Source organism: Crocodylus siamensis, chromosome 5 (genome assembly GCF_052110815.1).
Source record: "Crocodylus siamensis isolate JL-2025a chromosome 5, ASM5211081v1, whole genome shotgun sequence".
Lineage (NCBI taxonomy): Eukaryota > Metazoa > Chordata > Crocodylia > Crocodylidae > Crocodylus > Crocodylus siamensis.
Genome location: NC_143399.1, coordinates 77,648,432 through 77,661,508, shown reverse-complemented (window position 1 = coordinate 77,661,508; position 13,077 = coordinate 77,648,432). Strand labels below are relative to the sequence as shown.

General features: G+C 42.7%; 1 protein-coding gene across 7 annotated transcripts in view; it reads left to right on the top strand.

Moving 5' to 3' along the window:
- Nucleotides 1–24: 24 nt before the first annotated feature.
- The window catches only part of BRD9 (bromodomain containing 9), a 38,759-nt gene continuing 25,706 nt past the window's right edge, over nucleotides 25–13,077 (top strand). For 5 of the 7 annotated variants that reach the window (XM_090049261.1, XM_090049258.1, XM_090049265.1 and 2 more), the window contains exons 1-5: nucleotides 25–235; nucleotides 394–614; nucleotides 4,782–4,914; nucleotides 9,054–9,114; nucleotides 10,470–10,614. In XM_090049261.1, the coding sequence (XP_089905387.1) occupies nucleotides 157–235; nucleotides 394–614; nucleotides 4,782–4,914; nucleotides 9,054–9,114; nucleotides 10,470–10,614 (639 nt within the window). In that variant the 5' untranslated portion in view covers nucleotides 25–156. The remainder of the gene's footprint in view (nucleotides 236–393; nucleotides 615–4,781; nucleotides 4,915–9,053; nucleotides 9,115–10,469; nucleotides 10,615–13,077) is intronic. The other 2 variants (XM_090049264.1, XM_090049263.1) reach the window with 2 other exon arrangements.

The following is a 13,077-nucleotide window of genomic DNA, read 5'->3' as shown; positions in this document are numbered from 1 at the left end:
GTGCGTCACCGCCGCGGTCACGCCCCCTACCCCGGAAGCACTCTCACTTGGCACCGGAAATGAACTGGGGCGGGACGGCCACTTCCGGCGGGGCTTGAACGGCGGTCCTGGTCCTTTCTTTTCCCCTCCACCCCCGGTCCGGGGCTGGTTCCTGCCATGGGCAAGAAGCACAAGAAGCACAAGGCGGAGAAGGCGGAATGGCGCTCGGCCGCTGCACCCACCCCCGCCTACAGCGGTGAGGGTTGCACCTCACCTGGCCCGGCAGCTCCGCTGCCCTTGCGCCCGCAGCAGCACCGGGCCCCGGTGCCGCCGACCCTGGGGGCGGGGCAGGCCGGGGCGTGGCGGGGCGGGGCGGGCGCGCGCCGGGAAGTGACTGGCTCCGTTTCCATTTAGATTACGCGGACAAGCCCCTGGAGAAGCCTTTGAAGCTGGTACTGAAGGTGGGCGGGAGCGAAGTGACCGAGCTGTCGGGCTCGGGGCACGATTCCAGTTACTACGACGACAGGTCGGACCACGAGCGGGAGCGACACCGAGAGAAGAAGAAGAAGAAAAAGAAAAAGTCGGAGAAGGAGAAAGAGAAGCACCTTGACGATGAGGAGAGAAGGAAAAGAAAGGTGGGGTATTGGCACCTGAGGACCTTGATGGCTTATTTCAGCCCTGCACAGCAGAGCTAAAAAGCATCTGTGCTCTTCAAGCTGAAATTTCTTTTTCTGCTGCACATATTGGGCTGAGCTGCATGGCAGAAACATAAACTATTGATCCGATATCAGATCAGTACTAACATAAAGAAAACTGGTTGTATCGGATATCAGCTTGATGGGGCTGATTATTTGGCTGATAAATTCCCATGCTGTGCACAGCTGCAGCACAACACTCAGGCAGCAAGAAGCACAGCTTGCAGCTAGAGAGCTGCCTCCAGCTGATAAGTCTGGTGTAGGGGAAGGGGAAGGTGGGGGGGCAGATCAATGCCTGCTGCGGGGCAGGGGCACGCACTGTCTAGGCAGGGCAGAGGTGCAGCTCATGGTGGGGGGAGGCGGCTCCCCCCGGGAGGGTATGGAGAGTGGGGGCGTGTACCCTCAGATCTGTGCAGTCCGGGGCAAGCTGCAGCCGGGGCTGCGTGGGACTTTTTTTGGCAGGGGCTGAGCTTGGAGTAGGTGCTGGCAGCGCTAGGAGGATGCTACATCTACCTCAAATTTCGCCACTGCTTTGTGATGGGAGCGCAGTGGAGCAGCCCCAAAATTTGTGGTGGGTGCAGCCCCCTCCCATCACCACCCGCATGTGCTCCAAGTCTGGCTCCTGCAGAGAAGAGCCCTGTGCAGATCTAGGGGGCACACGCTCTCCTCATGTCCTGGGGTACAAGCAGCTATGGGAGTGCCTGCCCCCCACAAGTTGTGGCTCCATCCCTGTTCCCCTTCTGCCCCTGCCTGACTTGGACAGTGTCTGCCTCCTCCCTCACTGCGAGGGGCATTGATCTGCACCCCCATGCCCCTTCCCTCCCTCTGCCCATTCCACCACACTGGACTTACTAGCTGGAGGCAGCTGTATCAGAAACTGGCTGATGGGCCCCAAAAATCTCTATCAGTGCATCCCTAACAAACCCACATTTTCACTGCCTTTCCAGTGAAATTCTCCCCAGCAGTAAGTGAATCCAGGAAAGCACGGTTTTGTGCAATTTTCAGCTTATTCTGAAGAAAAAGATCTTTATAGTATTTGTTCTTTTTTTTTTAATGTCAGTCTGGTTTCATAAGAATAAAAGGTGATTTTTTTTCAACAGATTAACTCCCTTCAGCAGTTGAAATAGGACTAAATTTTTATTAGTAAAAAGTCCTTAGTGCTGGAAAAGCGTATATTAGCTCCACTTCCATTAGATGCATAAGTGCATAATTTGCTTAACTGCATGACAGAATGTCAGTCCCAATTTGTTGATTTTGCTTTCATTGTACTTGTAGCAATTTAAATGATCTGCACGTTGGGTAAATGCTGAGAATCTATGATTCTGTAAGGTAATTTTGATCTGGGTAACCAACTGGTAAAAATGAGTGGGTCCTGTCCATTTCAAGATTGGTGTTAGGGGCACAAGGGGCTCCAAGAAGCAAGATAAGAACTATTAATGAGGTGGGGAGAAGCATGGTTCTGGCTTTTCCTGCAGTTGCTTATACTGAGTTTTGTTAAGTGCATAAATAGCCTTGTTTCAGAGTACAAAGGGGTATCAAACATCTGGCCAACAGGCCAGGTCAGAAATCTGATGTGGCAAGCTGCGGTAACTAATACTGCTGCTGCTCACCTATCTACCAAATTTGTAGCCCTTTGGGCAACCCTGCAAACCAGATGACACAGCCCTAGGCTCCACATCCAGCGCGCAGGCCAGACAAATTTGACACCCCTGGAGTATGCTCTACAACTGTGTCCAGAGGAGTGCAGCCATGCGGTATGTGGTGCTGCAGACACGTCTGCAGTGCCACACACTGTACATTCAGCTGTTCTCTGTGCTGCAAGGGAGCAGCATGGCTGGGGCATTGATCCCTGGATATAAAGGCCTATGTAATTCCATTCTCAAACTTTTTTTTCTGATAAGCTCAACTGTTTCACCCTTTGATTCTGTTTTCCCAAGGTTTTTCTATAACAGGAGCAGGCAGTCACTTTGGGCAGAGGACCGCTTACAGAGTTTTGGCAAGCCATCAAGGGCTGCATGATAGACAGCCAGGGGAAGATAAATATTAATTTTCTAAATTTTGTAGGGGCCCTGCGGGCCAGGTAGGATGGCCTGGCAGGCTGCATCCAGCCACCAAGCCACATTTTGCCCACCCCTGTTCTGTAACCACCATCATGATCATTGTGTCGGAGTGTTTTTTCTTCTGGCGTGATAACTGGTGTGATTAACATCTATAATTTCATTTTGATGATCTTCAGGACTTCATTTATGCCTGAACTTTGAATTTTTCTGGACAGAAAAACTATTCAGAAGTTTTGAGAATGAGGTGGTGAGAAATTAGCTTTCACTATACAAATTTTTGCAGTATCTCTGTTACTTATCCCCAGGACTAGAAAACTCAACTATTAGGAAAGATAAGTCTCTTGCAGCATCCTAAATTATTTGTTTTGACTATACTAAGTTATGATTGTCAAGGTTTCTTCAGTGGTGCTTGCTCTCTAATGCAACATGGTTAAAAAAGATTTATCTCGTAATGTTGGCCTAGATAGTGAGCTGCCCCAAGCATATATGAGTACTTACAAAAATAATTCCTGTCTATTCACAATGAGAGTGAGCTCAGGAGGAAATCTGTTGTGTATCCCTATTCTTACAAAGCTCTTTTGTGGAGGTCATGAGTTCCAGAGTGTTCGCGATATCATACAATAAATATGCATTGAGCAAGACAGGGCTCCAGGCAGCTAGCTTCACCTTTTACTTTCTACGTAGTTAATTAGTATGATTGGTTAGGGCTTACTGCACCTCTCAGTTACTGTACCTTAACACATGGTCTGGAACCCTGTGCCCTTTCTTCAGTCTTTGATTCAGTCCTGGGGGCAGAAATATAGTTTCTCTTGGGGCTGGGCGCAGGATCAGGGAAACCCTGTTGCTGCCGTGTGCCGCAGGCATCATCTCCGAGTTCCACACTCAAAAGCACGGCCCACTGGAAGAGACCATCTCTAAATTTTAATTCTCATTTACATATCTCTACAGTCCCTCTGGGTTTATTACTTTGTTAGCCTGGTCCTGGCTATGAACATAAACAGCATCTGGCCAGAGCAGGGGTGAGCAAAATGTGGCCCATGGGCCAGATGTGGCCTATCAGGCCATTCTATCTGGCCTGCGGGGCCCCGTAAAATTTTAAAAAAATTAATATTTATCTGCTCCTGGCTGCCTGTCATGCGGCCCTCAATGGCTTGACAAAACTCAGTAAGCGGCCCTCCTCCTGAAATAATTGCTTGCGCCTGGGCTAGATGGCCTGGTGGCTACATGGTGAGGCTACTTTTGGCATGGTAGCTCCTATAAAATACCACAGTGTTGCAGTCTCCAGAGTGGGGCAGTATAGGGCACCTCAGAACTCTAACCCGCACTGCCTTACTTTTTGGTTGGAGAAAAGCTAAGGGACATCATCCTGATAGAAATGTGCCTTCACTGAGGTGTTAGGCAGTCAGCAGTAGTTCTTATCTGTTGCTTTCTGGCAGAAGTTACAGTCAATGAGGCACTGAATGTTTGGACTCAATCTCACCTTTGGATTCTTTCTCAATGGTCCCCTTACATGTACACCATGGTCTATGGGTCTGTGGGTGTCTAGTACATTGTGTACTTATTTGTACATATTCTTAATAGGCTTTTTCAATAGAACCATAGCAGCTAGATGAATAAATATGGAAAGGCAAGTGATTGCAAAAGGGGCACATTAAACCCAGAAGTCATTTAAAAAAGAAAGAAAATGAAAGTATGTGTAAGGATGTGGTTTAAACTTACTGACCATTTAATAGTTCATCAGTGAGTTGGGTTTTTCCATAACTTTGGCAAAACTTTCTTTTTTAAATTTCTCGTGCCAAAATCTATTTGTTGTACAGTTGCCATTTACTTGCTCTCACCACGTTTTGCATCAGTGGCCCCTTACCAGTAATGTTTTCCCCTTGGAAATGTTTTCAGTACCGTGTATTCAGATGACAGTAAGAGCCACTCAGGAGGGCATGGAACCAAGGCACAGACACACTGTTGCTAACAGACATTGACTATTATCTGAACCTCGGGCTGTCCTTTGGAAGCATCTTTTAAATAGTTCCTGTCCTTGCCATTTTAGGAAGAAAAGAAGAGAAAAAGGGAGAAGGAACAATGTGACACTGAGGGAGAAATGGACGATTTTGATCCTGGGAAAAAAGTAGAAGTTGAGCCTCCTCCAGATCGCCCAGTCAGAGCGTGCAGGACTCAGCCAGGTAAGTACGCAAGCGCAAATATGAGGATAACATGGCAAATTAAATGACCTAATATGTTTTTTAAAAGTCTTAATAAGTGAAAATAAAAATAAGCATTTGTCAGGTAACTAAGATGTAGAACATCAGGTGTGTGGGGGTTTGACAATCCAGGATCTTAGCAGCAGTGTTTTTAAGTTGGAAAGATACTTTTTGTAAAGCAGCTAGTCCTGTTAACAACATTGAGGCCTCATAGATCTTAATAATTCTTGTTTATTGCTTTGTTTTATATTTGTTTTGCTTTGTTACATACTTGTTTCTGTTCTTTACACATTGGCAGTGGTTTTGCCTCTTTTGGAGTGTAACAAGGGTAATCATTTTACAAAAAGTAAAATGTTTTAAAATTCAGTTTTGTATTTCAGTTCTATGTTGTGCTAAAATACAGTGATTTACACATTCAATTAAAAGAAACTGTAACAGATGCTTAATCCTCCTTCCAGGGCCTCAACAGCACTTTAAAGCTATGGTGGATAAAAATCAATTGTTTAAAAAAAAAAATCCAAGAAATCAGATTTTTTATTTAATCGTATGTGGGGTGGGGGTTAAGATGTTTTTTAAAAATATAAACACATATAAAGATGGTTTTAATTTAAGATATGTTACAGTTCAAAGATACCATCATGGAATGGGAATTATAACTTCTAATTATACTATTTGAGACAATATATTTGTGTAACATTTTTAGAAAAGATTTATAATGGGGTAAAACAGGCCATGGATTATATTAGGGGCCCAATTTTATGGGGTTCCCAGAAGCTCCTTTATAGATTTTTAAAGATTAAAGAAGACCACTCTACCCAATGGGACTCAGTAAATGGGATGCCATTAAGCATCTCTCTGCTTATTTTCAGTTCTCAAACTGTGGATTTGTGTCTCCAGAGATAACATCCTTGTTAACAGCACTATATGGAGATGAAAGATAACAGACCTGATTACCTACCCATCAGCCCTGCTGTCTTTCTGCAAGTTTGTGCACACAGACTCAAGCCTTTACCTCTCTCTAAAAGTGCAGAGTTTCAAGAAGTTAAATGAATAGAGGATTATTGGGAGTGGAATAGATCTGGGCAAGAAGGAGGAGTCTGGAGATAAATGCAAGGAGGAAGTCACAGTAGAAACGGGAGAAACATTTTGAGCAGAATATTCCAGAAGTCTTGAGGGATACATTACTGAGTATAGCCTCTCCATTTATTTGAGATCTAGTGAGGGGATGGTAAGGTAGAAGGGAAAACCTATCAACAAGAATGCACTTTTTGTTGAAGACAGTGATTTAAATGCAGGCTTCCTGGCCAGTGATTTAAATCATGATTTAAATTGATTAGATTTAAATCAAATCCACTCTGTTTAAAGTGCAACTTAATAATAAAATACAAAAAGAAGGAAAACATCAATAGCTTCCACAGTAAAAAAACAATTCAGCAAATGGAGCAGCAAAATTCACCTCCTTAAGTTCTTCCCAATTCTTCATCTCCTTCTTTAAGCCCTTCCTGCAGTGCCCAGAACAAGAAACTGCTCTTTGCAGTACACCCAGGACATTCGTATTCCCACTGTTTCAGACCAGTGAAGGAACCAGTTCCACAGTAGAGGGAACAGCCATGGAGTAATGCTTTGCCATAAGTGTAATCTTTTATAAAGTGTCAAGATTCAGCTTGAGTACCTTACACATTTGATCGTATCTATGGCAGTATGTCATGGGTGGTAGGGGGAGAGAGATGCAGGCCCCAAAGTTTTGACTTTGAAAAACCTATGGTCTTTCAGATGCCAGCAGGCAGTCAGTATATGTTTGTGTAATGTGTGCTTATCCTTTCTAATTTACTGACTCCTTTCCCTGGAGACACTGATCAGTGTTATGCCATTATTTTTAAAAATGCTTAATTTTTTTTTTTTTAATTCAGTTCAAACCTTTGATAACAAGGATGTTTCTGAGTAAAATAAACTTATTACCTAGGATGTGGTCACCTTTGTTTGGGGTTTCTTCCTTTAGAAGATATTTGAGTAAATGTCTAGTGCAGAGTTTTCATATAGATCCAAATATCTGCCTTTATTTTAGCCTTGCTTGCAACAGTGTTCCAGTTAGTAAGCATCAATCCAAGCTTGATGAGTTTTCATGTTATGATTGCATACTGACCTGGGGAGATGTTGGAATTGACTGTTGGTGTAGTCTATAATTCTAGGTTTAATTCAAGGTTTCTGGTCTCTTGAGCTGTGTGTTCCTCTCTGTAGAGGGGGACCTTCAAAACCTGACAAATTTAAGAGGGTCAAAAGTGTGTCACTTAAGCTGTTCTTTCACCTGTTTGTGGAAGCAGATCATCAGGCATCTATTTGTCTTTTCTATTTTGGTTGGGGAAGGGAATCTCTCCATTTTCCTGGTGAGGAATGGACATTAGGCTGTTTGTTGTTTTATTTCTTGCAACTTCAGTCTAAGCTGCGTGCAGCAGGCTCTTTTTTGACCTGAGACTTGTCTGACAGATATGAAAGCCTGAGGCTGAGTGCTTTTTCTCTTCCCAGATTATCAGTTGTTGCAGCTGTTTCACTGATGCTACTGCATAGCTTGGGTGTAAGTGGCTTAAATGTTTGCATTTGCCCATATTTCTAAATAACAAAGTAACAAGCCTTATTGAGATAAAGAGCGCTGGATTTGTACTGAGCAGATATCATTAAGTTGAGCTTTAAAGTGCTTGTGTCAATTGCATGGTTCAATTGCCGGACTCCATTTCCCAGCAGCCCGTGGCTGCATGGCTCCTGGCTGGTCTCCGTGGAGACTCTGAGAGTGGGGGCTGCCACAGTGTGGAGCTGCAGAACCAGGGATCTGCCTCAGCTCGTCCAGGCTCTTTGGTGTCACAGCTCCCCACTTTCATAGCCCTTTGATCCCAGGAGCTCCATGAAGACCAGCTGAGAGCCACACAGGCAGGATGCATGGCTGGGTGGGTAGCTGCTCTGGGGCTGGGGCTGGGATCTTGCAGCAGTGATGGCACAAAGCCCAGGCTAAGGCACAGCCATGATCCACTTCCTTCACACCCCTGTCCACAGAACCCATCCTCATTGCAGGGGTGTGCAAGCAGCAGATCTCAGCTCGGCCCTGGCCCCATGCCTGGCTCCATTTGCCTGTCTCACTTCCAGCCACAGTTCAGCCCAAACTGCCCAGCCACACACCCTTCCCCTGGCCGTGGGTGCAGGGCAGATTGGCCAGGGTGCCTGAGCAGCAGAGCTGGGTCTGGTGATGGCAGCCAGAAGAAGCTGCTGCCACAGGGGCTTCTGGGAAATGGAGTCCATGAGGCTTAGCCCAGGTTTAAATGGTTGCCTGGGTTCCCCACAGGCATCTTAGGTGGCATACAATATTCTATAGCTGTGCACTGTTGTTGAATTGCATACTGCTACCTTAATTCACTTAATAGATTTATGTATTTAGTAATTAAAGGACAAAATAACAAGCTTTCAGCAAATATGCACCTATGCATTTTTTCCTTAAAAAAATAATTAACCAGCTCCCAAAGTCAGAAAAATCAATGTAAAAATGTTCATAAATGTAGCATTAATGTTGTGCTGACAAAATGCAGAAATTAACATACGAATAGTAAAACAGTGAAACAAACTTTATTTGATTTTGCATGAACAAACTGGATTAGCATCTGTTTGGGTGATTTTAGAATAGAGCCTCCTGCATTTGTACAGTGGGTTAAACTAGGTGACCCCTGAAGATCCTGGCACAGTCGGGTTTCACATATGAAACCTTTTTTCCTTTGTGAATAGGTGACTTTAATATATTATTCTGTTGCTTGCCACAAAACACATTCTGTTGCTTGCCAGACACAGCTTATATGTGATGTCTTATTTCAGCATTGTTGTTGGTGCTGAAAGTTATTCAGTATCATTTTTAAAAAATCGAATAGCTAAGGAAATAAAAGGTGAAGGAACAGTTACAGCAGATTTATTGGATATGTTTCTGCTGCCTTTGAAATCAAGGCGGCCTATTTGCCTCTGAAGCGGGTCTGGTTATGTATGGAATACTACTTCAGCTATGAAAATGTAATGTGTAAGAATCTATGATTCTAAAGTTAAATATTTTGAATGGATTGCATTTTACAAATACTTTTTACTTTACTCAGCTGAAAATGAGAGCACGCCAATCCAACAATTACTAGAGCATTTTCTTCGACAATTGCAAAGGTATGTCTGCACATTATACACACAGCTCTTTTAACAGTAACAGCTAATATAAAACCTTTTGTTTGGTTTCCAGTTTTGGGGTGAATCCTGATCACCTGCCGTTGCTACCTCTTGTTGTTACTGGTAGTAGAGGTTATTGAAATTCTTTGCATTTAGAAAGGCAGAGACTTTAAGTTTTTATTATCAGTTATTCAGTACTAATTGTTTCATTTTGCTGTAGGGCATGTCTGCAAATTAATAGCGACTTATTGTAGCAATTGAAAGCTAGCAATAAGCCTCAATGTTTTATGAAATACAACAGCTGTAGTCAGATCTTATCTGATTTAAATAAAAGCACAAAATTGTTCAGTGGATGATATGCTAGTTTTGGGATATTTTTCATGTTAAAAGTTTTTTGTTTTTTTTTCTTTTGGAATGTCAACTCAATGCAATCTGCTCCCAAAAAATTATGAACAGAACCTATTTTTCTTCATAATAAAATCATAAACTAAATGTGAGTTTAATTTATGAGCAATTGGGAGCACCATATAAATTAACTATTGCAATAGAGCAAAAGCCTAATCAACAAGAAAACATAGGTTGTGTCCAGATGAGCATGGCCGTGCAGTATGTGGTGCCACAGACACATCGGCAGTGCCACGTACTGCATGTTCAATTGCTCTCCATGCTGCAAAGGAGCAGTGTGGAGGGTTTTTCTGACCCCTGGATAGCCAGGGGTCAAAACAATCTACAGTGGGTGGGGAAAAAAAAAAAAAGAGCCAAGTGGTGTGTGCCACTCAGAAGCAGAGCTGGGCCACCTAGAGCTGCACTTTGGCTACTGGACAGGCTCTGTGCAGCAGAATTGCTGCTGCTGCAGCCCCAGGAGGTCCCCAGCACCCCAGGTAAGGCTTCTGGGGCCAGCTCAATGCTGGCCCTTGCCTTCCCTGCCACCCCAAGGGAAACTTGATGCATGCCAGAGGGCACATGGCACGGACATTCCCCAGGGACAGCTAACAACAATGCAAGGTGTATCACCACTAGTTGTTCCCAGGGAACCAAAAGGGACCATAAAGGTTAATTCTGTGTGCCATTGAGTATCTTCATATTTTGCTCACCATTCCTTGGTTCCCTAATCATTTTGAAACATAATTTAAACATAGAATGTGCACATGAATTAAATTGATTTCAAGTATTTATGATAAAAATATCTGCTAAAATTTGTAATTGAAATCAATTTTGTCTCCCATATATGGAGAGGAATTCAAACACTTTTCTCCTACTAGTAGCAGGAGGGGTCTGTCTGTAAATGAGAAAATGATTTGCTTCAAGAAAGCGTTATCATAAACACACTGCTTTTCTTTCCCTCCCATTTTTAGGAAAGATCCTCATGGGTTTTTTGCTTTTCCAGTCACGGATGCCATTGCTCCTGGATATTCCATGATAATAAAGCATCCCATGGATTTTGGCACTATGAAGGAAAAGATTGCAGGAAATGAATACAAATCTGTTACCGAATTCAAGGTGAATTGATAAAGATTTGGTCACTTCTAAGTTTTTTTTCAACAGGAAATGTAATTTCTAATTAAAGTAATTCATATAAGATATAATTTTAATATAAAAAAATCAGCACTACATTTTGTGTGTAGTAGTAGGTTTTTACTTTGTGATCTGTGTGTATCAGATGCCTGTTCTAATACAAATGCTAAATTTATGGCATAAACCAGGAATGTGTTTTACTGGTAAAATGGGGATGGAAGGGATCTCAGGAGGTGAGTAAGTTCAACACCCTGCTAAAGGCAAGTTTATCTGGTGTTATAAGGACATAAATACTCACAGTAACAGTATTACAGGGAATTAAATTGTTTCCTAGGGAGGTCTAGATGATATTTTTAAATACGCACTCCATCACGGCTGGATAAACTATCCTTCTGGAAGCAGTTTGGCCTGTGTTAAATGATGAAGATGGCCTGTGACATAAATTAAATGTTCTCTGAGTGGAAATTTCAAATAGGTTTTAAATAGGAAGCTGCTGTCAGCTTCTCCATAACTCTAGCAATTACTATATGAGAGATGATAAAGAGTTATTCTAACTAGTTTATATTGTCTTCTAGTATAGTTAGTGCTTCATTTTTAAATGATTGGCTTTCCCAACTCAAATTGCTTGCTAGCAAAAGCATTGGACTGACTTACTGGTAGTCTCTTTAATGGATTTGGACAAATTCTCTGATGCTCCCACCGGGTATATTTTGATTTTAGTTGTTGTCTAGCACAGAAACTGCTGTTGTGGTCAGCTGTTCATCTTGCCTTCATTGTTTTGTGGGTTGATGCAACTTGGAAGCTTGGCAGAGATAGTAGGTTGCTCTTAGTGGTTCTCTCTCTTTTTTTTTTTTTTTTTTTTTGAGAGTTGCAGCAAGATGAGCAAACAGTTATTTTTCTTTATCAAGGGTACTTTCTAGGATGGTTTACCAGTGGTCCTATCTTGTCTCCCTTCTCCTTCACTGCAAATATGATGCCATTATGGGAGCTAGGAAGGAAGGGGGGGATTCCATGAGTCCAGTGTACATCTACCTTTTTTTTCCTATTCCAACGCTACTGCTCTATTGGAACAACCTGGTCCAGGAGGTCCAACCTACCACCCTCAGACCAGATCTGGCCCACAGAAATTTTAACAACACCTGCAAACGACACCAAAAATGAGAATCATTCCTACTGTTAATGAGTTTGCCTGCACTTGGCAAAGAGATTGACTTTTTTTTTCTTTCAGATGTGGATCTTGCCACGTTTGTTCACACCTTTGTCACCTAAGGTTAGATTACTGCAGTATTTTCTGTGAGGCTGTCCTCTTAATAAATCAAGAAATTCGTAGTGGGTGCAAAATGTGATCCCTACCCCCATGCGCTCTTTATTATGTAGGTAGAAAGTAGGTTATAATGGGAATGAGTACTGCGTAGTATTTTACTTTGAGAAGAATTTAAAGATGTTTGTTTTGCCTTGTATATCAAGTCCCATTCACAAGACTGCCTTTTCCCTTCTGATATGATTTCAGCTGTGATTACCTGAGGCATTAGACATAAGTGAGTTACTGTGTAAGAGAAGAGTCCATAATCACCTGCTGCCTTTGGAAGTTAGAAGGTTTCAGTAATTTTTGCTTCTGAAGAAGGGTGCTTGCTCCAAAGGTAGTCTAGGGGGTGACTTTTGTCCACTTAGCTGGGCAGCTCTGCAGAAGAAGCCACTTGCCGGGTAGTCTAATGGCCCACTTTAGTTGCCTTCCTCCACAAAACCCAGGAGCTTTGTATTCCTCCTTTTTATCCTGTATTTGGCTTATATGAAGCCAGAGGCAACCTAGTTGTGACTCCCAGTTGTAACTGTATATCTCTTCACCCTTTGCATTAGACTGATGGCGTCATAAACAGCCTAAATGCCACCATAACAACATGTTCCTGATCCCTGTTTTGAACTAGGAAATTAAGGGGAAAATTGGATTTTTACTTATTTAAAGAGTTAATTTTTAACCTGCAATCTGTTCAAGAACTTGGGGCCAGATTTTTTTTAAACGCCTTTTTGAAGATGCAGAACGAGGTTCTTAAAAATCCCACCAGGTGCTTAAGTGCCAAACTCTACTTGGAATAAAGCACAGACATGATTTGCAGATATCACTAATATGTATTTCTGCTTCTTAGGAAGGTCTGATCTCTAGTCTATAAGCTTGAAAGATCTTTATTTTTAAAAAGGTGTATAAATATCTGTGTGCACAACTGTGTCTTCAAAGATGTGCACAGATGTCCAAGAAATAATTTTGCAGCAACCCTACCTGTGTGCACAGAATAATTCAAACCTAACTGAACAGGTGCCCTTTAAAATGTTGGTAGGTGCCTTCCCCAGCCAGTGTTGTAAGGCACCAGTTGAACGTGTCAATCTCTGTCTAGTTTAAGAAAAGCCAAATGGCTTTTGTGTTTTGTGCTTGCATTGTTTTTTACTTTTTCA